Source organism: Rhinatrema bivittatum, chromosome 1, assembly GCF_901001135.1.
Source record: "Rhinatrema bivittatum chromosome 1, aRhiBiv1.1, whole genome shotgun sequence".
In the NCBI taxonomy this organism is placed as follows: domain Eukaryota; kingdom Metazoa; phylum Chordata; class Amphibia; order Gymnophiona; family Rhinatrematidae; genus Rhinatrema; species Rhinatrema bivittatum.
The window spans coordinates 408,105,154-408,128,661 of record NC_042615.1 but is presented as its reverse complement, the minus strand read 5'-3'; the positions used below and the strand labels follow the sequence as shown (position 1 = coordinate 408,128,661).

Below are 23,508 nucleotides of genomic sequence, written 5' to 3'. Positions count from 1 at the left end.
TTCAATATACTGTGAGTCTCCCACAAAAACTCCTCTATCACCTACAAAGTGCAGAATGCTGCTGCCTGAATGATATCTGGATGTAATTACAGGGACCACATTATCCCCAATTATCCAGGACCTCCACTGGCTTCCAGTTCCCTATGGGTCAATTCAAAGTCCTATCCATAGCCTTCAAATTGCAAAAAGGCCCTACCTGTCCAAAATACTTCATGTCCCCTACAAATCCACTCACAGGCTGAGATCTGAAACAGGGACCCTCCTATGATTCCCTACTCCTAAAGACCCCAGGCTCATTTGAACCCACATGCACACCTTTTCCCTGTTCCTTCCCATGCTCTGGAATTCTCTCGCAACAGAGGCAAAATGTGTCACCAATATATTAGCATTCCACCATATGGATAAAACTTGGCTTTTTAACCAAGCCTACTCTCCCAACCCCTTCTGTCCGTAGTTCTGACCATAATGCACTGCATATGTATCCACATGCTATAGAACTGTCAAACTGATTTATATAATCTGCACCATAATGTAACATATAATATATTATACTATATGTAATTAAATTCTTATAATCCCCATTCACTATTTGGCAGACTGGTTCCCAAGAGACTATCATTGCCTGGGGCCTCTAACTCTCTCTTCCATTTCTATGCTCCAGTGGCTTTTAGGTTGCTGGGATTCTACCAATGGAAAGGGGTATACACTTCTGGGACCCTCAGAGTAGTGATGTTTGGTTCTCAACAGTCATTCAATGTCATCCATCTCTCAACCTGTGATCAGAATTCTCACTGCAGATGGATTCTTTTGGCACAGCAGGTCACACAGAATGACAATGAGGCAAAATTTACTTTAATTTAAAAAACAAGTTCCAACTCAGAAATGCAAAAATCATGAACAGAAGAAAATTCATGATGCCTAAAAGCAATGTAGTTTTGTCCATGCTGGCAGCTTGTCTGACTCTGTCTCTTCTTGAACCAAAGTCCAAAACTCCTTCCCAATAGAAGGTAGGGAAATTATGATGATGATGCACTATCATGTGACAGAGGGGAAAACCTCTATCTCCAAATGATCTTTGAAAATCCAGAGATATCTCCCTCATGTTGTATACTGGATGCAGAGGGTAGATTCACTGGAACTTCAGCTTTTCAGATAAGGATGGTACAGCCCTCCTATAGAAACTGGTCAAAAAGACAAAAAACTCTCTAAAACTCTAAAAAAAACCTATCCTTGTAAATCAGTGGCCCACCAAAAAACCACCTCAAAACATCGAACTCTCATCTAAGTCTCCACCCCAGAGGAGATGCAAGGCTCTGTCTTTGAGCATGGCCAAAATTTATGTATGCATATGAAGTCCTAAGCTCATCCCAAAAAGGAGAAGGGTAAAAGCTGAGGTGGATCCCCAAAATGCTAAAAATCCTAAGAAAGCTGGCAAGGAAAATATTAGTGATGTCTGTGGAACCCCTATCGCATAATAAAGCAAAGAAGAAAGAAAGATTCACTATATGCCGTTAAAATTCAGACAGGATCCCTTAAAGTGTTCCCATTCTTCTTTTACTTGAATATCCACTAAGAGATGAATTTTTTTCAAAGGAATTATGCATGTAAATGTAACACACTACTGTAGGAATTTTCAAAAGCTATTTACCCATCCTAAGTGCACATTGGGGTCGATTTCAAACAGCACACGTGGGTCCATGTGTGCGCGGTTCCCAGCATGCGCACATGGATGCGATGATTTAATAATATGTACATGTTGGTGTGCGCATGTTATAAAATACGATTCCTGCGCACTTGTGTGCGTTGGATTTTAATATTCGCACATGCATGTGGCGGCGTTTCAGGACTTGTGCACACAGGGGGGAAATTTAAAAAACCAACACACAGCGGTGTAAGTAGGGCCTTTCCCAGTTCCCTCCCAGTCCATTCCAATTAAGGAGCAGACTGAGAGGGAACTTTCCTAACCCCTTCCTTCTCTGCCTCTCTTTTCCCCTCTCCTCCCCATCTCTTAAATTCCTTTCCCTACCTTTAAGTTCCGTGCCCCGACCGGCTGCTGGCACATGCTTCCCCGGGACAGGGCCTAATGGCTGCTGTCCCGCCTGGTCTCCTCCCTGCCCCTCCCCACCCAGACCCTGGGCCCCAAGCCTGCCCCTTTTCCATGGCCGGGCATTTCTGCGTGTATCGGGAGTTATGCGCGTGGCCGGGCCGTTTCTAAAATGCACTCAGTGCGCACAGAGCCCAGCCATGCATGTAACCCCCGGATTTTACACACATGGGTCTCTTAAAATGTGGGCGTTAATGTGGGTAAAATCTATTGACAATTCAATAGCATGTATTGTAGCAATTTTCAAAAGCCTTCTTATACAGCTAAAATGCATTTACAAATGTAAAACCCAGTTTAAGCATGTAAATGCTTTTGAAAGTCAGGCCCTATGCGTTTCCAACTCTTGTTTGAAAACTGATTTAGTCAGAATTTACCATCGCAGCATACCATGAGAATTGTAAAGGTGTTCCTAGCATTCTAAAGTTGCCAGATGTATGAAAGGTCTCACACTTAATGAAACTTCCACTAAAAGAACCTCTTGTATCTTGGACCTGAATGTAGTCCTTACTTCATGAAACCACTATTTGAATTTTTGGCCACAGCAGAACTAAAATTCCTTTCCTGGAAAATTTTATTTGGGATAACAATGACTTCTACTCAGAGAATAAGTAAATTACAAGCACTTGTCTTATTCTGTCCTCATATTCAATTCTTTACAACACTGAATATTACCCACATAAGTTATATGGATAAATGTAAACTGTAGGATAGGTATTTATCCAACCAGACTCACCCAGCTTCATTTTGTCTGGGCCTCGCTGAATATCAATGCTGCCCAAAAGTAAAAACATGTCCTAGGAATGCTCCTAATATTGCCTCATTTTACCAAGTACCACAAAAATTTTACCCAGGTAACAGAGACTAACCTTTTAATTATCTCCCTCTTAGGGTTGCTAACTGGCCCCAGATTTTCAGGACATGTTGATCCAGTTCTGCCTTTTACTCACCTGTATGCAGGTACTTATAGTCTTGCTTTTCTAGGGAATGCATACGGGAATCAGAATAAATCCCAGCATTCAATGGGATAAAACCAGGTCTGGCTCAACCTAGACTGAAAATTTGGAGCAAGTTGGCATCCCTACCTCTCTTTTAGCTTTGGTTATAACCAATGTTTTAATTTTACTGTTTCTGAAAACTGTTTCTGAACAAAATTCATTCTTGACATTGATGAGTATCTTTTATTTTCTACTGATTTTATAGCTGATATAGTTACACTGTACACTTGTTTTATTATCTTAATATGTTCTTTGTAATTATTGCAATAGGTATTTCAGTATTTTATAGTCAAGTCCGTCAGAAACTACATATTGTTCTGTGCATGAGTCCTGTTGGAGAAGCTTTTCGAGCACGATGTCGTATGTTTCCATCCCTTGTGAACTGCTGCACCATTGACTGGTTTGTTCAGGTTGGTAACATACTGGGGAGGCTACTCATCCAAGTTTATAGAACATGACAGCAGAAAAGACAAATCATCCTATCTCTTCTGCTCATCTTCATTCACTTCAGAGACTCCCAAGCTTGCTTTTGAATTTAGATACTGGTCTTGTCTCCACCACTTACACCCTCACTGTAAAGAAATGTTTTCAGAGATTACTCCTGAGTTTAACCCCCCCACACACTTTTACCTCAACTTATGACTGCATTCTAGAGTTTCCTTTCCATTGAAATCTTGGGGAGTTTTAAATGTCTCTATCAATCTCCTCTATCCACCTTTCCTCCAGTGTACATGTTTAGCTCTTTTAACTCTGTCTCCATGTACTTTACAACAAGACCACTAGCCATCCAGATTATATACTTTTGAAGGTGCAGTCCATAGAATTGTACACCATATTCCTATTGAGGTCTCACCAAGGCTTGTACAGAGGCAATATCACCTCGTTTTTTTTGTTGACAATTCCTCTTCCTATGCAACCAAGTATATTTCTGGATTTTGACATCAGCTTATCCATCTGCTTGTCCACTTGAGATTACCAGATATGATCACCCCCAGTTCATGTTCTTGTTTCATGCATAGAAGAATTTCAACTCCAATTTTACTCCAAATATCCTTCAAGGTAATCAGTTAAGGTGCAAGCAGTGCTAACTTTCTGGCAAAAATAGGTGCCAGTACTCCATGCAGAATCATGTCTTTTTTGTTTTGTTTTGGGTTTTTTTAAGGGGCCATAGGGCAATTCAAAACAGCTGGAGGAAAAAAGCTGCCAGTATTCCAGTACCAGAAAGTACCCACTGAAAAAAAGCCCTAGGTATAAGTCTTTACTTCAAATACAACTGGAGACTTAAATAACAGCATTTTTGTACATAAGTTGTACCTAAGGTGCTTGTAGGTTTCTTACAACAGTACTTAATTTCTCTTCAGTCAAGTACTCAATGGGGCAGATTTTCAAAGGCTATGCGTTGTAACATACGTGCGTAACCTGAGAAAATCTGCCCTGCGCGCACCGAGCCTATTTTGCATAGGCCTCAGTGGCGCTTGCAAGCCCTGGGAAGTGCGTAAGTCCCGGGGTTTCAAAAGTGGGCAGTCTGGGGGTGTGATGGCGGTCCAGGGGCGTGTCCCGAGCCACTCCTCCGTTCCAGCCGTGCCGAAGGTTTGCGCGACGGCAGCCTGCCGGTGCGTGCAAGATAGGCAGGCGTAAGAAATCAAATAAGGTGGGGGGGATTTAGGTAGGGCTGGGGGGGTGGGTTAGATAGGGGAGGGGAAGGGAAGGAAAGGGAAGGTGAGGCCGGAGAAAAAAAGTTCCCTCCAAGGCCACTCTGATTTTGGTTATGGCCTTGGAGGGAACGGGGACAGCCATCGGGGCTCCCCTCGGGCTCAGCGCGCGCAAGGTGCCACATGTGTGCACCCCTTTGTGTGCGTCGAGCCCGGATTTTATAACATGCACGTGGCAGCGCAGGCATGTTATAAATCGGGCGTAGATTTGTTTGCGCCGGGTTGTGCAAACAAATCTACCACCCGCACATGTTTTAAATGTGCCCCAATATCTAGGGGTAAAATTTTGGTTTTGCTTCCATCTCCAAAGCTACCTGTCTAATTTTAAGCAGGTAGAAACAACCTGTTTTTTCTAACACATTGTACCTGTATAAAATGGGTTTCAATTTGTTATGCGCTAAGTGTACGCATATAACATTCCCTTTGCGAAAATAGGGCAGATAGTTATGCATGGCATTAATGGAGGCAATTTTCAAATCACTGCCATTACTGCAAATTTTGCAGGAATGTTTACCTTTGGTGATTGACACCAATTGTCAACATGAAAGTACTGCATACTTTCACATTGAATTGAACTGCAGGAACAAAGTACTCACAGATATGTTTCTGCAGATACTTTTTCCATGTAAATAATGGAAATAATGCATGTAGATTTGAAAATACAATCTAAGCACATTATTATCTTCTCACATAAGCATAATCATGGAAGTGTCTCCTTCTAATGCAGCTAAAAATATGCGCCTGGTGCAACAGTGCACATACTTTTAGTTGGTAAAGGAGGGAACAATCTCCAGTTTTTGACCAGAGAAATGAAAACAACTGTGGCAACATAGGACTTGAGAGTAGTGGGACCTGGGAAGAGACAGCAAATGCCCCTAAAGAGTCTAGGAAGAGGAAACAGTCCCTGCAAGCCTTGGAAGATGGAGCAGCAGCCCATTTAGAGTTATGAAGAATAAGAATAGGCAGAAGAGATACGATCTGTGCTATGAGAGAAGGCTGTAGTGGCAAGATTTAGGCCTGAGAGAGGACAAACACTGAGTTATTCAAACTGAAAGAAAGTAGATGCAGCCTGCATAAAGCAAGAGAGAAGCAGCAGCAGCTCAATCAGGACCTGGAAGGAGGCATCGGTTGCTGGAGAAAAAGCAGCAATTTGTGTGGACTGGTGGGGCAAGGAGCAGTGGTCCCACTGATCAGACCATTTAAAAGGTGACAGGGGAGGGAGAAGGGAAACAGGAGCAAAGGGATGCCAGGTGAGGGAGGAGGAAGAGAAGATGGATTATAAGGAAGAGGATCACATGGCTTTGGACACACTATTTCTCACAGGACAAGCAGGATGGTAGTCCTCACAAATGGGTGACATCATCAGGATGGAGCCCTGTACGGAAAACTTTTCTGTCAAGTTTCAACAAGCTTTGACTGACACTGGCCCACTGGGTGCACTGAGCATGCCCAGCCTGCAATTATCCCTGTGAGCCACAGGTGTCTCCCTCAGTCTTCTTTTTCCGCTCTGCAGTCAGCATAGCGGTTGGAGCTCTGTGAGGATTTTTTTTAACTAATTACCTCATGGAAACACTTAACTTTTCACTTCAAAAAACACTTTTCCCTGCACAGGTCTCCCTCCGCGTTACGTTTTTACGACGCTCGGTGAGTACTAATTCTTATTTTTCGGTTGGTTCCTGTCACTATCTTAAGGCTGTTAACTGACTGAAGCCTTCCCTTCCCCCATTTTTCAGTTAGCTTTAAACAGCTTGCGAGTATCTCATGTGACACTCTGCTTGCTTATACTAGTGGGGTAGGGATTTTTTCCTTAACTTTAGGACCTCTGTAGCTTCAAGTCCTTCGTTCCCTGGTACCCTCACGCAGTCGATACCCTATCGCTACACCGGTACCCTCCTAAACCGCCCTGGGCTTTTATATGTCATCAGCGCCCCTCCCCCCACGGTGCCCTGATGCCTTTATCCATGTTTTTTGCTTTTCAGTGCTACCAGGCTTTTTCCTCCTACGCACTGTTTTTTTTTCCTTGGGCTTCCTCGGTGCCGTCCCTACCCAGATGCATGCCATTGACGCACACGCTGTTAGTCACTGCCATGCATACTCGGGTCGCCGCCACCGTTGCCCGAGACACTTTTTAATGATCCCAGGGTCACTTCATCGATGCCCACCTCCCTTTTTGGGGATGCCATCGATGCCCCATCCTCCCCACCGATGTCCAGCCCTTTTCCATCGGTGGACATCGGTGCCACATCGATTTCGTCGGTGGGCATCGATGCCGGATGGTCCCCATCGATGGACATCGATGCCGGATGGCCGTCCGTCGATGGCATCGGTTGCCAGGTCCTTTTGCATCAATGGACACCGATGCCCAGGTGTTTCATCCATGGGCATCTATGTTAGAATGCATCCATCGAGGGCAGTCGATTGCCAGGCTGCTCCCATCGGTGAAATTCGATGCCCAGGTGGGGTCCCATCGGTGGGTATCCATGCCGGCTCGATTCCGTGGATGGGCGTCGATGCCAATGCCAGCCTTATGGCTGGCATCGATGCCCATGCCGATTCCATGGCTGGCGTTGATGCCGGGATGGAATTCATCGACTGGGAGATCCATGCCATCGATTCCATACGTGCCCATATCGATGCCACCGACACACATGTCTGGGGCACCGATACCATGTACACTTGGAAATCTGAGTCTGTCCAAATCGATACCGTCAACGTCTGTGGCCCTATAGTTGATGCCCGTGGCCATGCCACAAAAGGCATAAATGTCCGCCTCCATGCATCGATGCCCTCGACACCTACGTTTTCCTTCAGTGTCCTTGACGCCCTATCGATTCGACTTCGACTCAGTCGATGCCGGTATCTTTTTCAATAACGGCAATGTTTTTCGATTATTCGATTCCACATCGTTTCAAAGATACCTATTGCCAGTGCTGTCAGTGCCCGTCACTGTCATCATTCTCCTGGCCAGTCATCGACGATTTTTCATACCCATTTTGATGATATCTTCGAAGCCCCTTAGGTTGCCTTCAATATCGTCAATACCGACATAGCACCACCACATAATACCCTCGCCTCCTCACATTGCTCCACGCTTTGGGTTCTTTTTTAAGCCCCGTATTAGCTTAAGACACTCCATTGTGTCAGGAGCAGAGCAGGCGTGCTGACAGTTCGTCATCGATCGCCTTCCAGGACGACGAGGGCTTCCATCTCGGCGCTGGGGAAAGACCGGGCCGAGCACCGTGGCACCCATCATCGCCGACATCGTGATCGTCCGCCGCTGACGCCATCCAGCACGTCGGTGCCATCCTTCTCCAGGCTGGACAATGCTCGGGCAGAGCAACATCACCACTGCCATCAGCACTGTTCCTACAGTTTTGGCAGTCCTTGGTGATCCAGAACTTCCGGATCCAGGTCCGATGGCTTCTGCATTGGCGTCACGACACATCGAGCCGCTGCGACGAGGGAAGGGAACATGAGTTTCGTAATGGGCTCCCCTGTTCCTGGCGTGCCCACCGTCAAGTGGTGTGGGACTGTGGCCATCTGTTACACTTAGCAGTCTAAGCGCCAATCACGCCTGGCCTGTCTCCTCTGTACCTGTGCCACCATACCGGGTTTCAGTGTGAGATGGACGTTTACGTCCCCGGCCCTTCCCCTCGAGGACTCCGGAGACCGACGGAGTCAACAGTCTTCACCGGCTCGTTTTGCGACGATCCACGTCGGATGGTAAGTACCCGCTTCGGCGTCATTCCCATAGAGTTGTGTTCTCCCATTCGGACCGTGGTTCGAAAAGTTCTGGGTCATGTGCCTTAGGAGCTGTATTAGTGTCACATATCGCTATGTTAGCTATGTTAGCCACCAATACCAGGAGAACCCCTCTATATTCTTGGGATTGCAGCAGGGCTTCTTCTCTTGTCAGTAACAAGTCCCTGTGCCGACCAATGCTCTGACTCTTGGTTCCCTCCCAACCAAAGTTCCCAGCTGCATTGGCTGATCTGCTAAACATGAGATTCAGCAACCATTGCCCCATGTACAAGTCCACCTTGAAGCCTGGCCACAGGTCTCAGTGTCTCCTTGTACAGCATACAGAAATGCGGGGTACCACTTACCGCTCACACTCCTGCGGGAGCCTACATGATATCCTCCATTGGGACACCTCCTGGTCTCCCATCTGGTCAGATATCAGAGCGGCCACCCCCACCTTGTACCAAAGTCCCAGTACACTCCCCCAGGCGCTACGAAGTGCAGAGGGGAGAAGGGAGGGGGTTGGGGAGTTTTAATTGCACTATTTTTTCTTTTAACAGAAAATAGTTACTCTCCGCACATCCTGGACCTAAGAAACTCCAACTTTCTTTAGAAGTCACAGGTACAATGGTATCTTTGGTTACCATCACTCCATATTGCAGTAAGTACATTATTTTAATGTTTTCTATGTTGCTTATGGTGAGTCAACATTTACAACCCCAAGCTCTGCCGTTGGCACCAGCTTTGGTAAGTGAACTGTCTCTTGCATCATGGTGAATGCTGTTTTCTCTGCGGAGTGTAACATCATTCACTTTCCTTGCATAGACTACTGCTAACCACTTTCAGTACATGCAATGAGCTCTCACTTTTTTCATGACTCACTATACATTTACTAACTGGGATTACTGTCACTGCCATAAATCTCTTCTGTAACACTTCTGGACACCACAGTCTTAAGACCCTCTTGTCCAGCATGCGCACAGACATTCTGATACATTCATATATGTCCCTGTGCATATTTTCCATAACCTCAGCCCTTCAACTTTTCATGGTTGGGCTATGGGGTTTCTTCCCACCATGCATTTTTCTCATAATTCAAAACTGCTATGGGTTCTATTCAGTGACATTCTATACTCAATGGACCTAAGTGGTTTCATTGCTTTTGTCCCTGATTCTTATCCCAGTTCGAACTAGGACCTAGTCTCCTTCGACTCATGCTCGCAATTCCTTAGGGTTATAAAGTTTCTCCTGAAAGCTTTCAACCCATTATGCGTTTATTGCACTCCAGCATTAGTTTCTCATAACGTCCTGGACGTTGCACCCTTGAGTTATGCCCTTATGCCTTCCAATACTGCTTTTGCAACAATTCTTTGTGCATACAGACAGACAGCATAGCGACAATGTGCTTTCCAACTCATAAGCACGCATTACCTCTTAGCTGCTCTGCTAGACAGCTGCGCAGCTCTACCCTTGGCCCTTGTTCACTTCATGCGTCTTTGGGCCACATATCTAAGAGATTTAATGAACGCTCTATCAGACCTTCTCCATGTAGGTTCTATCCTCTCGAATGGTCTCAATTACATGTGTACAGGGAAAATCTTTTAACGCTGAGTTAATTAAACTTTCCTCTGCGTCTGCATCATTCCATACGATGCACAGGTTCTGCTCCCTACACATGTTTCCTATGCATTCCCTTAGATGCCTTTTCTTCCATCAAAGGCCTCTTCAATATATCTCTTCTGCTGCCTCTCGTAGCCAGCATTTTTTCTAATGTTGAACTGGGATGGGGTTCAGTATTCTTTTCCCCACTCCCTGACTTAGATCAGTATGCTTCCCATACTTCTCAATCCATCATATCAGTAACCTTTTATTCTCTCACCAGTCAGTCCCAAATCATAGACTTACTGATATTCTTAGGTTCTGGTAGCGTCACAAAACCTTCTAAACATAAATCTTGCCGTTTAACATGGCAGGCTTTACCTCCTGACGCTAAAAAAAAAAAAAAAAAAAGAGAGGTATTACTCCTTTTACTTTTCCACCATTTTTTCTTACTCCCTCGGATTCTGCTCTCCAGACATCCTCCACATAGTTACACCTTTCTCTTAGTAGGTGTATCGTTTTGGGAGTTGGGTTCCCGTTTACGGTAAACCTCTCTGAGTCGGCTTACCATGGATTATCCACTGATCAAGCCGCTTCTATTTCTCTAATCACGGAATGAACATATATATTCTCCTTATAAGTCTCATACATTCTACGTTTGAGCCTTTCCATTCCTCTCTTCCACAGTTTGGCAAGGGAACTTCTTTCCCTCTTAATGTCATTCCTGCCAGCAGGGTCCGTGAGTTATGCACTCTTTCCATACTCACCTGACTCGTTCCTCCGTCACTGAGTGGTTCTATGCATTCATCTTTCTATCCTTTTCAGGTAGATGTTGCATCTCTCTTTACTCAGGAAATACTCTGCCAATTTTTCCTAGCCTCTCTCTCTCGCCCTAGGGAGAGAGTGGGTTTTCCACATTCCTGGACAGTAATGCTGCGCTTACATTCTATCTATATTGCACTGCATTCCATGTGAATTCCACTTGACTCTTTCCTCCATGCAAGAGTCAAGCTGCGACTTCCAGTGGCCACAGAGATCTAATCCTTCTGACTAAGTGGTCTGTATTTCCTTTGCTACCAACAAGCAGACATTTCACTACAACACTGTGGGTATCCACATACTGTTTCCGTCCTAGCCTTAACAGCTTCCCTTTGGTTACTGCTGCTTGTACTTTTTTATCAGGCTGCAGCCTGGAGTCCTCTCCATACCTTCGCAGCCTATTATTGCTTACATTGACTAGCCGGCATGCTCCATGTTTGGCCAGTCCGCCTACTCTTACCTTTTTCAATTCACTACCCAACATCCTTCCACGAACCCATTATGGTGTTGCGGATGCCCTCCGTTCCCATTTCCACCTCCGTCATTACGCTTTCGCGTGTCTGCGGTGTATCTGGTGCATTCTCGGGCATCCTCAGCTCGGTACTCACCCATTTGTGAGGACTACCATCCTGCTTGTCCTGTGAGAAAGCAAATGTTGCTTACCTGGTGTAACAGGTGTTCTCACAGGACAGCAGGATGTTAGTCCTCACGAAACCCACCCGCCACCCCGCGGAGTTGGGTCTGTATACTTTTATTTTAGTTCCGCTTGCGCTTTTTAGCTATAAGACGAGACTGAGGGAGACACCTGTGGCTCACAGGGATAATTGCAGGCTGAGCATGCTCAGTGCACCCAGTGTGCCAGTGTCAGTCAAAGCTTGTTGAAACTTTGACAGAAAAGTTTTCCATACAGGGCTCCATCCTGATGACGTCACCCATTTGTGAGGACTAACATCCTGCTGTCCTGTGAGAACACCTGTTACACCAGGTAAGCAACATTTGCTATCTCAGCATCAGATTGAGCAGTAGTTTGGTTTATCCCAGCCCAATATGATACATAAAACTGGAGTGGCAAAGGGGTGGCAAGCCATTTTTTTTTGAAGTGGCACTTGCCACCTCCTTCTACCCCATTGTGACATCTATGAAAGCAATACATCTTCATTGAGCTTGCTGACACCAGATTTATGTCACACTAGACTCAGGTCTAGAGTGCCTATTGGCAAATCCAAGCCTGGTAACCAACAGCAAGAACAGCTGCAGTATTGTTCCATCTCTAGTCCAGCAGCAGCAACAGAATACCAGCTGTGGTCTAATAGCAGAAGGAGGAAAAGTACCAGCAGCAGATTTTGATTTTAGGTTTCAATTGATAGACCCAGATAAAACACCACGAAGTAAATAAATATTAGGTGCTTACCATGTCTCCTAGTACTTTCTCGCCTCTGCTTTACCAAATCAGTATTCTCCTCTTTGTTTTTGTGCCTTTTCCATGATAATGACTCCTCAGCTGCACAAATGTACATATTTTACTCAACTGAGAAAGGTACTCAACAATAGTGCCATGAAAACACAGATATTTTGGTGCCCCTAAAGAACCCATAATTAGCTAAAAAGTAAGCACTTAAATTCACAGTTTGTAAATACCTAAAATGAGAAGCCTTATCTATAATCCATCATTGGGCTCATCTCCCAGCTTGGTAACCCACCTACAAGGGACAGCTAAAGCCTTTCTGCTTGCCTATTTTAAATTACAACCTTGAGTCAAGATGCTCCAGTAGTATGTAACCTGCATTCAGAGTTCCTCTCCTTCCTATGCAGATATCAGGACCAGTCCAATATTAGACCTGTGACAGTAGTACACACTGGGCTGCAGGAGACTGAAATGTCTTAAAAGGGCCATACCCTGATGGCTGGACCCAATGTAACCCCAATATTTAAAAAGGGTTCCAGGGGCGATCCGGGAAATTATAGACCAGTGAGCCTGACTTCAGTGTCAGAAAAATAGAGGAAACTATTCTAAAGATCAAAATCACAGAGTATATAGAAAGATATGGTTTAATGGAACACAGTCAACATGGATTTACCCAAGGGAAGTCTTGCCTCACAAATCTGCTTCATTTTTTTGAAGGGGTTAATAAACATATGGATAAAGGTGAACTGGTAGATGTAGTGAATTTGGATTTTCAGAAGGCGTTTGACAAAGTCCGTCATGAGAGACTTATAAGAAAACTAAAAAGTCATGGGATAGGACTTTTAACAAACTGGTTAAAAGACAAAAAACAGAAAGTAGGATTAAATGGTCAATTTTCTCAGTGGAAAAGGGTAAACAGTAGAGCGCCTCAGGGATCTGTACTTGGACCAGTGCTTTTCAATATATTTATAAATGATCTGGAAAGGAATACAATGAGTGAGGTTATCAAATTTACAGATGATACAAAATTATTCAGAGTAGTTAAATCACAAGCAGATTGTGATAAATTGCAGGAGGACCTTGCGAGACTGGAAGATTGGGCATCCAAATGGCAGATGAAATTTAATGTGGACAAGTGCAAGGTATTGCGTATAGGGAAAAATAACGCATGCAGTAGTTATATGATGTTAGGTTCCTTATTAGGAGCTACCACCCAGGAAAAAGATCTAGGCATCATAGTGGATAATACATTGAAATCACTGGCTGAGTGAGCTGCAGTAGTCAAAAAAAGCAGAATGTTAGGAATTATTAGGAAGGGAATGGTGAATAAAACATAAAGGGGTAGATTTTCAGACCGCGCGAATAGGCGTACTTTTGCTGGCGCCTCAGGCACCAGCAAAAGTACGCGGGATTTTAGTAGATACGCGCGTAGCCGCGCAAATCCTGGATCGGCGCGCTCAAGGCTATCAATTTCGTATAGCCGGCGCGCGCCGAGCCGCACAGCCTACCCCCGTTTCCTCCGAGGCCGCTCCGAAATAGGAGCAGCCTCAGAGGGAACTTTATTTTGCCCTCCCCTCACCTTCCCCTCCCTTCCCCTACCTAACCCACCCGCCCGGCCCTGTCTAAACCCCCCCCCCTTACCTTTGTCGGGGGATTTACGCCTCCCGGAGGGAGACGTAAATCCCCGCGCGCCAGCGGGCCGCTAGCGCGCCGGGACGCAACCTGGGGGCGGGTCCAGAGGGCGCGGCCACGCTCCCGGACCGCCCCAGGCCGTAGCCACGCCCACGGGCCCGCCCCCGGAACGCTCCCGACGCCCTGAAAACGCCGCGCGGTTCGGGCCCGCCCCCGACACGCCCCCGACACGCCCCCCTCAGAAAACCCCTGGACTTACGCGAGTCCCGGGGCTCTGCGCGCGCCGGTAGGCCTATGTAAAATAGGCTCACCGGCGCGCAGGGCCATGCTCGCCTAAATCCGCCCGTATTTGGGCGGATTTAGGCGAGCAGGGCTCTTAAAATCCGCCCCAAAATGTCATAATGCCTCTGTATCGCTTCATCATGAGACCGCACCTTGAGTACTGTGTACAGTTCTGGTCACCGCATCTCAAAAAAGATATAGTTGCACTGGAGAAAGTAGGTGCAGAGAAGTGCAACCAAAATGATAAAGGGGATGGAACAGCTCCCCTAGGAGGAAAGGTTAAGGAGGTTAGAGTTGTTCAGCTTGGAGAAGTGGATGGAAGTCTTTAAAATCACGTAAGACTAGAATGGGTAAATTTGAATCAGTTATTTTCTCTTTTTGATAAAGAAGAACTAGGGGGACTCCATGAATTAACAAGTAGCACATTTAAGACTAATTGGAGAACATTCTTTTTCACTCAACATATAATTAAGCTCTGGAACATGTTGCCAGAGGATGTGGTTAGTGCAGTTAGTGTAGCTGGGTTTAAAAAAGGTTTGGATACGTACTTGGAGGAGAAGTCCATTAACTGCTATTAATCAAGTTGATTTAGGGAATGTCCTCTGCTATTACTGGCATCAGTAGCAAGGGATCTTCTTAGTGTTTGGGTACATGCCAGGTTCTTATGGCCTGGTTTGGCCTCTGTTGGCAACAGGATGCTGGGCTTGATGGATCCTTGGTCTGACCCAGCATGGCAATTGCTTATGTTCTTAAAGGAGAGGAGGGGAGAAGAAAAGGAAAGAGGAGAGAATGAGGTAAAAAAGAAAATGAAGGGGGAATACGTAGGAGAAGGAAGGTAAAGAAGATAAGGGAGAGAATAGAAGAAGTATAAGAAAGAAAAGAGAAACAAAGTGATGGATGAGAAGGAAGAAGAAGATAAAAAGTGAGGGGAAAGAGGAGCAAAGGGAAGGATGGATTCAAAGAGAGAGGAGAAAGAGGTGTTCATATATTTCCTATTAGTTCTCCTCAGAGCAGGTCATTGTCTTATATCCGAAGCAGATTTATATTCCACTCAATATGATATAGCTTTTCCAACCATGAGAAATAATAGAAGCCTGTAAATATATTTTATTTAGTATTAAGAATGATTATTTCCAAAGTATTCATGCAATGAGAAAATGAATTATTTGAAAACATTTCATTATTTTTCAGTGGCCTAGAGAAGCTCTTCTCTCCGTCTCAAGGAAATTTTTTACCAATATTGACCTTGGCAGTGATGAGATGAAGGAGAAATTTTCAGAAATGTGTGTAGAAATTCACATGAGCGTAACTGAAATGGCAGAACGATTTTATTTGGAGCTTCGAAGACGTTATTACACAACGCCTACTTCTTATTTAGAGTTAATCAATCTGTACTTGTCTATGCTGGAAGAGAAAAGGAAGCAGCTAATTTCGGTATGGATAATTATTTTTTAGTCTCTATACTTTCTCTGCATACTTGTCGTACAGACTGAAGCAGCTTCATCACTGTACAACCCTCCTGAGAGAGCTTCTGCATTCATGTAAAGGGGTAGAATCAGCTGCAGGGGGTAGCCCTGCAGCAGGAGGGGATATCAACATATTCCCTGTACGTACTAGGATCAGTCCAGACCGTGGGTTATGTCCCCCGTCCAGCAGATGGAGTCAGAGCAAACTTCGGAGGGTGCTGACATATAAGCAGGTGCACCCTCCAGGGATCCTCAGTATCTCTCTGACTCCAGCAGATGTGAGCGGGGGAACCTTTGCTTCCCCAGTTGGTGGCTTCTGCTCCACTTTTCTCTCATTTTTCCTTCTTTCAGGACAGGATCAAGCAGGCCTGGGTTCTTAAATTAAGAAATAGAAAAAAAAAAAAAAAAAAAAGAATTTTTCTCACTTTGAGGGAGTCTCTTTGAGCCCCTGCCCGGGTCTCACAGCCCTGGTTAGCTTGCCAGCGGGACTGTTTTTCTTCTGCCTGCCCTTCTCTCTCTTCTCTCCGGCGGTAAGTGTTTTGCTGTCTTGTGATTTTTTCTTCACAGCTTCGCCGTCGGACGGCACAGGTGGATGCTGGTGGGGCCAGCCTCTCCCCTTCGGCGCACCGCAATTCGGACCCCTTCCCCTCGGCCCCGCGACGTGTACATTCCCCGGGGCCGCGGCAGCAGGGAAGTCCTATTCCCCTGCTGCTCCTGAGAGGAGGGTCGGTCGAGTTGAGCCTGGGCGGACGAGCCCGCTCCTCCCGCGGCGCGGATTCCTCCGATCCGGTCCTCGGGGCTGACGCTGCGGGGATTCTTCCTCCCGGGCGCGCTCGATGCAGCGCCTTAAGGGATCTCCCGGGGCAGGGCGGATCGCGGGATGTCTCCTCCGGTGTTGGTCTCCCCGGGGGGGAGACCGGACCAGCTCCCCCGACTTTTTCGCCGCCAGGCTCGGAGCGCCGCGGCACCAGGGGAAGGGCCCCTCCCCCTTCTTTGGCGGGAGCGGTGGCCATTTTGGAGCTGGAGAGCGCCTTTGATTCTGATGCTGAGGAGTCTCAGCATGGTTTCTCGCCGCGGTTGCGGCCGATTCGGGCCCCATCTTCCCCCCCCATCACTCCGGGCCCCTCCAAGGACCTTTCTCTCACCGTTCCTCCACCGGCAGGGAGGTTTACTGCGGATTTTGTCCTCCTGATGCATCAGGCGTACCTCCAGAGTCTGCAGCCGGCGGGGGGGCCACCAGTCGGTGGGCAAGCGAACCCCACGCCCGCGAAGATGCCCCGGCTGGTGGGGGTGGGGGGGGGCCAACCCAGCCCCCACAGGGGGCGGCCATAAGACGCTTCTGGCCCTTCCGCCCAGCGGAGCGGCTCCAACGCAGGATCCTGGGAGTGACCCGGCTTCAATGGCTGACGATGACTCGCTTCTGGCAGCGCACCTGGAGTGTGACGACCCGAGGGTGCTCCGGATTTTCCGTAAAGAGGAGCTGTCTGACCTCATCCCACACGTCCTCCAGGAATTGGATCTCGACCCGCCCGTCGAACCGCCGGGGCCCCCGGCCCCCTCCGTAGCCTCAGCGAGCTCAAAAGGGGACCCTGTCCTGGCGGGGCTACGTCCCCTGGCGCGAACTTTCCCAATCCATGAGTCTTTCCTACACCTTCTGGTGAGGGAGTGGGACACGCCGGAGGCATCTCTCAGAGTTGGCAGAGCGATGGACAAGCTCTACCCTCTCCTTGGCGATTTCCTGGACCTGCTCAAAGTACCCAAGGTCGATTCGGCGGTCTCTGCCGTCACAAAGAGGACCACGATTCCCGTCACAGGGGGAACGGCCCTTCGGGATATCCAGGACAGAAAGCTAGAAGTCTGCCTCAAGAAGATCTTCGAGGTCTCGGCGCTGGGGGTCCGCGCAGCTATTTGTGGCTCTCTTACCCAGAGAGCCGGTCTTCGGTGGGTGCAGCAGCTCCTTACTTCACAGCAACTGCCACCAGAGGAGGCGGCGCAAGCGGACCGTCTGGAGGCCTTCATTGCCTATGGGGCCGATGCCCTCCACGACTTACTGCGGGTCCTGGCAAGGACCATGGTTTCGGCTGTTTCCGCCAGGCGCCTATTGTGGCTTCGGAATTGGGCGGCGGACGCTTCGTCCAAATCCAGCCTAGGGGCTCTACCTTTCAAGGGTAGGTTCCTTTTTGGCGAGGATCTTGACCAGATCATCAAATCCCTGGGGGAAAACTCCATACATAGGTTGCCCGAGGACCGCCAGTGGTCATATCGTCCGTCTAATTCCTTCTCCAGGAATCGGTCCCGCTCTCAACGGCGATTTCGGGGCTCCAGGCTTCAGGGCCCGAGAAACCCCTCAAACAGGTCTCAGTCATGGACCCGGTCCTTTCGTGGCCGTAGACCACCCAGGGACTCGTCAGCGCAGGGCGCCTCCGGCAAGTCCACCCAATGATGTCAGGCCGGTCCACTCCTCTCTCCCGAGGATCGGAGGACGACTAGCCTGGTTTTACGAGGAGTGGGCCAACATCACCACGGACCAATGGGTCCTGGATATTCTAAGGCACGGTTACGCTTTGGATTTGCGGCATCTCCCCAAAGAAAGATTTGTCTTCTCACCCTGCGGGTCAAGTCACAAGCGCCTGGGATTACAAAGCACGCTGGACCGGCTCCTAGCCCTGGGGGCCATCTCACCTGTCCCCGCCGGAGAGGTGGGCTCGGGTCATTATTCCATCTACTTCGTGGTGCCCAAGAAGGATGGATCCTTTCGTCCCATTTTAGACCTCAAGGAAGTGAACAAGGTCCTCCGGATACCCCGGTTCCGCATGGAAACCCTCCGCTCGGTCATTGCGGCAGTTCATCAGGGGGAGTTCCTGGCCTCCCTGGATCTGACGGAGGCCTACTTACACATTCCGATACGCTCGGCCCATCACAGGTTCCTCCGCTTCAAGATACTGGGGCAACACTTTCAGTTCCAGGCCCTCCCCTTCGGGTTGGCGACGGCACCCAGGACGTTCACCAAGATCATAGTGGTCGTGGCGGCCGCGCTCCGGAGAGAGGGGATTTTAGTACACCCTTACCTGGACGATTGGCTCATCCGAGCAAAGACCTTCTCTCAGGGGCAGCAGGCAGTCAACAGGGTGGTCGATTTCCTACAGTCTCTCGGCTGGGTAGTCAACTTCGGCAAGAGCAGTCTCCTTCCGTCTCGGCAGCTGGACTTCCTCGGAGCGCGCTTCGACACGGCTCAGGGCAAGGTCTTCTTGCGGCCGGACAAGGCCCAGTCACTGAGGGAGCAAATTCTCCACTTTGCCTCTCTCCCAGTTCCAACAGCGAGGGATTACCTGCAGATCCTGGGATCGATGGCCTTTGCAATCAACCTGGTACCTTGGGCCTTTGCACACCTGAGGCCCCTAAAGATGGCGCTACTCTCGCGGTGTAAACCGGTCTCGCAGGACTATCAGGCAATACTACCTCTTCCGCCGGCAGCCAGGCTCAGCCTTCGGTGGTGGCTAGACCCCGGGAACCTGGCACAAGGTTGTCCTCTGGAGTCGCCGGAGTGGATTGTGGTCACTACCGATGCCAGTTTGACCGGCTGGGGAGCCGTGTGTCTCCGAAGCTCGGCCCAGGGGCAGTGGACACAGGAACAGGCGTCCTGGCCGATCAACCGCCTGGAGACCAGAGCAGTCCGTTTGGCGCTCATTCAATCCCTGCCCCTCATCCGGCAACGGGCGGTCCGAGTTCTCTCGGACAATGTGACCACGGTCGCCTACATCAACCGACAGGGAGGCACCAAGAGCCCGGGGGTGGCCATCGAAGCGGCCCGCCTCATGGCCTGGGCGGAGCGGTTCCTCGACCGCCTGGCGGCCTCCCACATCGCAGGCGTGGACAATATTCAGGCGGACTACCTGAGTCGGCAGACGCTGGACCCCGGGGAATGGGTTCTATCCGACGAGGCAATGTCGATCATCACTCGGCGCTGGGGAACACCCGTCATGGACCTCATGGCAACGTCTGGCACTGCAAAGGCCCCGCGGTTCTTCAGTTGGAGAAGAGACCACGGGGCAGAAGGAGTGGACGCCCTGGTGCTACCCTGGCCCCCTCATCTTCGGCTATACGTTTTCCCCCCGTGGCCGCTGGTGGGCAAGGTGGTGCGGAAGATAGAAGATTATCCAGGGCAGGTCATCCTGGTGGCTCCAGAATGGCCGCGGCGCCCGTGGTTTGCGGATCTACTCAACCTGGTAGTGGACGGACCTCTGCGATTATCACACCTCCCGCGGCTGCTTCATCAGGGTCCGGTATTTTCGGACCAGGCGGAACACTTTTGTCTCGCGGCTTGGCTTTTGAAAGGCAGAGTCTCCTGTGCAAGGGATACGCAGTCACCGTGGTAGACACTCTTCTCTAGGCACGTAAGACCTCCACTTCGGTAGCCTATGTGCGGGTCTGGAAGGTGTTTGAGGTCTGGTGTGCTGGACATGGATTTTCCGCGACCGCAGCTTCGCTACGTCAGGTCCTGGCCTTCCTCCAGGAGGGCTTGGAGAAGGGTCTCTCCTATAACTCCCTGCGTGTGCAAGTCTCGGCTCTAGCCGCCCTGGCTCGTACCACGGGAAATCCAGATCCTTCGTCTCATCCGGACGTCTCGCGTTTCCTCAAGGGAGTCAAGCACCTGCGGCCGCCGGTGCAGCACCCCTATCCCTCCTGGAATCTCAACCTGGTTCTCAGGATCCTTGGACAGGCTCCCTACGAACCACTGCGACAGGCCTCCCTTACTGACGTCACACTTAAAACGGTGTTCCTGGTTGCCATAGCCTCGGCGAGGCGCATCTCCGAGCTTCAGGCGCTCTCGTGCCGGGAACCGTTTCTACGCTTCACGGACTCGGGAGTTTCCATTCGAACAGTCCCTTCGTTCCTGCCTAAGGTGGTGTCTTCCTTCCACTTGAACCAGTGGGTGGAGCTGCCGGCCTTCCCGTCGGATGCGCCCCAGGCTCTCCGGCGCCTCGATGTGAAGCGCGCTCTACTGCACTACCTGGAAGTGACCAATGAGTTCCGGGCGTCCAACCATCTCTTTGTGCTTTGGTCCGGTAACAAGAAGGGACGGCAAGCGTCTAAGACGACTATCGTAAGGTGGCTCAAGGAAGCGGTATCCTCTGCCTACATAGGCGCCAGGAAGGCTCCCCCGGCGGGAGTCCGGGCTCATTCGTTGCATGCCCTGGCCACATCCCGGGCGGAGTCTCAACAGGTTCCAATTCAGGAAATCTGTCGCGCAGCAACATGGAAGTCGCTGAACACCTTCTCGAAGCATTACCGATTGCAACTATCGGTAGGTGATTCGGGTTCCTTTGGGGACAGAGTTCTCCGAGCAGGGTCTTCAGGGACCCACCCGGTTTAGGGAAGCTTTGGTACATCCCACGGTCTGGACTGATCCTAGTACGTACAGGGAAAAGAAAATTATTCCTTACCTGCTAATTTTCGTTCCTGTAGTACTTAGGATCAGTCCAGACGCCCACCCGGGGTTGCTAAGTGCTGGTCAGACGCCTGCTCGTGTACGTTCTATCTCCTGTCCCTCACTCTCCTACATTCTGATGTTGTTGTTGTTGCTTAGTTCTTTCACAGTTCTCCTTGCAAGTTGCATTGGTTATTTGTTTATGTGGTTACAATTTGATTGGTGCTTGATCCATCCTACTTTTCTGTCAAGTGTTCTCTCTTGGCTTTGATATTCTCGATACTGAGGATCCCTGGAGGGTGCACCTGCTTATATGTCAGCACCCTCCGAAGTTTGCTCTGACTCCATCTGCTGGACGGGGGACATAACCCACGGTCTGGACTGATCCTAAGTACTACAGGAACGAAAATTAGCAGGTAAGGAATAATTTTCTTATATTTATGAAGAGGATTGCTGGGGGTGCCAAAATCCCTCCCATTTTTTTAGCATGAGTTTTATTGCATATGGGAATAATTATTATTGTGTAGCCCTTGGTATTAAAGTTATTATAGATACTATAGTTACTTCTACTGATAAAACATTCAATAGTTTCACTACTTTTTTTTATTAACAAAAATATCCCTTCCTTCTGTTATGCCTTAATCTTAGAGGATGCCCTCTTGTTTTGTTTGTAGATGCTCTGGGAAAACAGTAACCTGCACAGTTTTTGAATAGTTCTTTGATATATCTATATGAACAAATTAAATCTCGTTTAAGTGTTTTTTTCTTAATGTAAATAATCCAAGTTTGGAAATGTTTCTTGTAATCTCTAGTGTCCATTTTATTAGTTTAGTTAACCCTTGTTTAATATTTTTTCTAATATGTGGGTATCCTTTTCTGTGGATAGGTGCCCAAAATTGAATCCAATACTACAAATATGGTCTGACAAATGCTTTAGTGGGTAATTTCAAACTATCAGCTTTGGTACAAAGTCTGCACCAAATTACAAAGAGAAAATTGTTATTTTTATTCTCCCTTTCTGCACACCTTGTTTATTGTAAACCGGCATGATGCGATTTCCATCGCGAATGCCGGTATTGAAAAAAACTCAAATAAATAATAAAATGTGCATACACTAATAAGTTATTCCTAAATCCCAATAAAAATGGTGTTATTGTAGATTGGGAAGGCAGCCGACCAAAGTTTCATTTATCTATTTCATTTTTTATTTTTAATTGATTTATATTTATATTTTTAGGCACTTATAGTTCAATGCAATACTGTACATTGCGGCCAGCGTATGGCTCATCACACGATTGGATTCACGTTTTGCACACATGTCCATAACACCTGATGGAAAACAGGGGTTAATGCATCCAAAACACACATCCAATCGCTTGCATATCTAATAGCTCTCATCAAATATAAATTCATGTTGATGGGGCTATTAGCTATTACCCCAATGCAAGAACAAAATTATGTGCCTGATGCGTACATTTTTACTCTTAAAAATTAACACCAGCCCCAAAGCAAGCATTAATTCTTGAGGATCCCCAAAAGTATACAGAAAAGCAGAAAATACTGCTTTTCTGTAATTCCTCCAACTTAATATCGTGACGATATTAAGTCCTCCAACTTAATTTCGTGACAATATTAAGTCAGATGAACCGAAAAGGATGAACAGTAAAAAATAAATTTAAAAAAAAAAGGTATGCTGGCGGTCAGGTTAGGAAAACGGATGCTCAATTAACAAGCGTCCATTTTCCTAACCTGTGGCTGGGCACAGTTTAGGAAAACAGATGCTTGAAAAATTGAGTGTCTGTTTTCCTAACCCACTTACAGCCACCTCTGCTGGGCACCTGATGCCGAGGAGAGCTGGATCAGCTCACGTTAAGAGAGTGGGCAATCAATTATGAGCACCCGTATAACACACGCCGATATTGCATCGGTCTGTTAAAGCAGATTACATACAGGTACACTAGGTGTTTCCTTATCTTCAGAGGGCTTACAATCTAAGGGGCTCATTCACTAAGCCATGTTAGGCCATTTACCATGCAAAAAATGGCCTAACATGGGGATAATGTGAAGTATTTTAAATACCTCATGCTATTTTCAGCCCTTGACCCATGCATATTTAAATGAGCAGATTTGCAAATACATGCTAATCAGCTCATAATTACCCTATAGGGGAAAAGCCTAGGCAGCACCATTTTGAAAAATAGCCACTGGGCCAGAGCCTAGGAGGTGCTCCAGGCCCAGTGGTTGGAGCCCAGGGTGATTTCTGTGAATAAGTAGAAGTCCGGGGTGGGGAATGGCTGGGGCAGAGGGTGGGGGTCCTGGCCTCTG

The 23,508-nt window shown here is 47.9% G+C and overlaps 1 protein-coding gene across 1 annotated transcript in view; it reads left to right on the top strand.

The window, feature by feature from the left end:
• Nucleotides 1-23,508, top strand: part of DNAH6 (dynein axonemal heavy chain 6) — a 3,261,518-nt gene that overhangs the window by 1,903,478 nt on the left and 1,334,532 nt on the right. Inside the window, 2 exon segments of the mRNA XM_029602297.1 lie at nucleotides 3,379-3,509; nucleotides 15,481-15,723. Of these exon segments, the coding sequence (XP_029458157.1) occupies nucleotides 3,379-3,509; nucleotides 15,481-15,723 (374 nt within the window).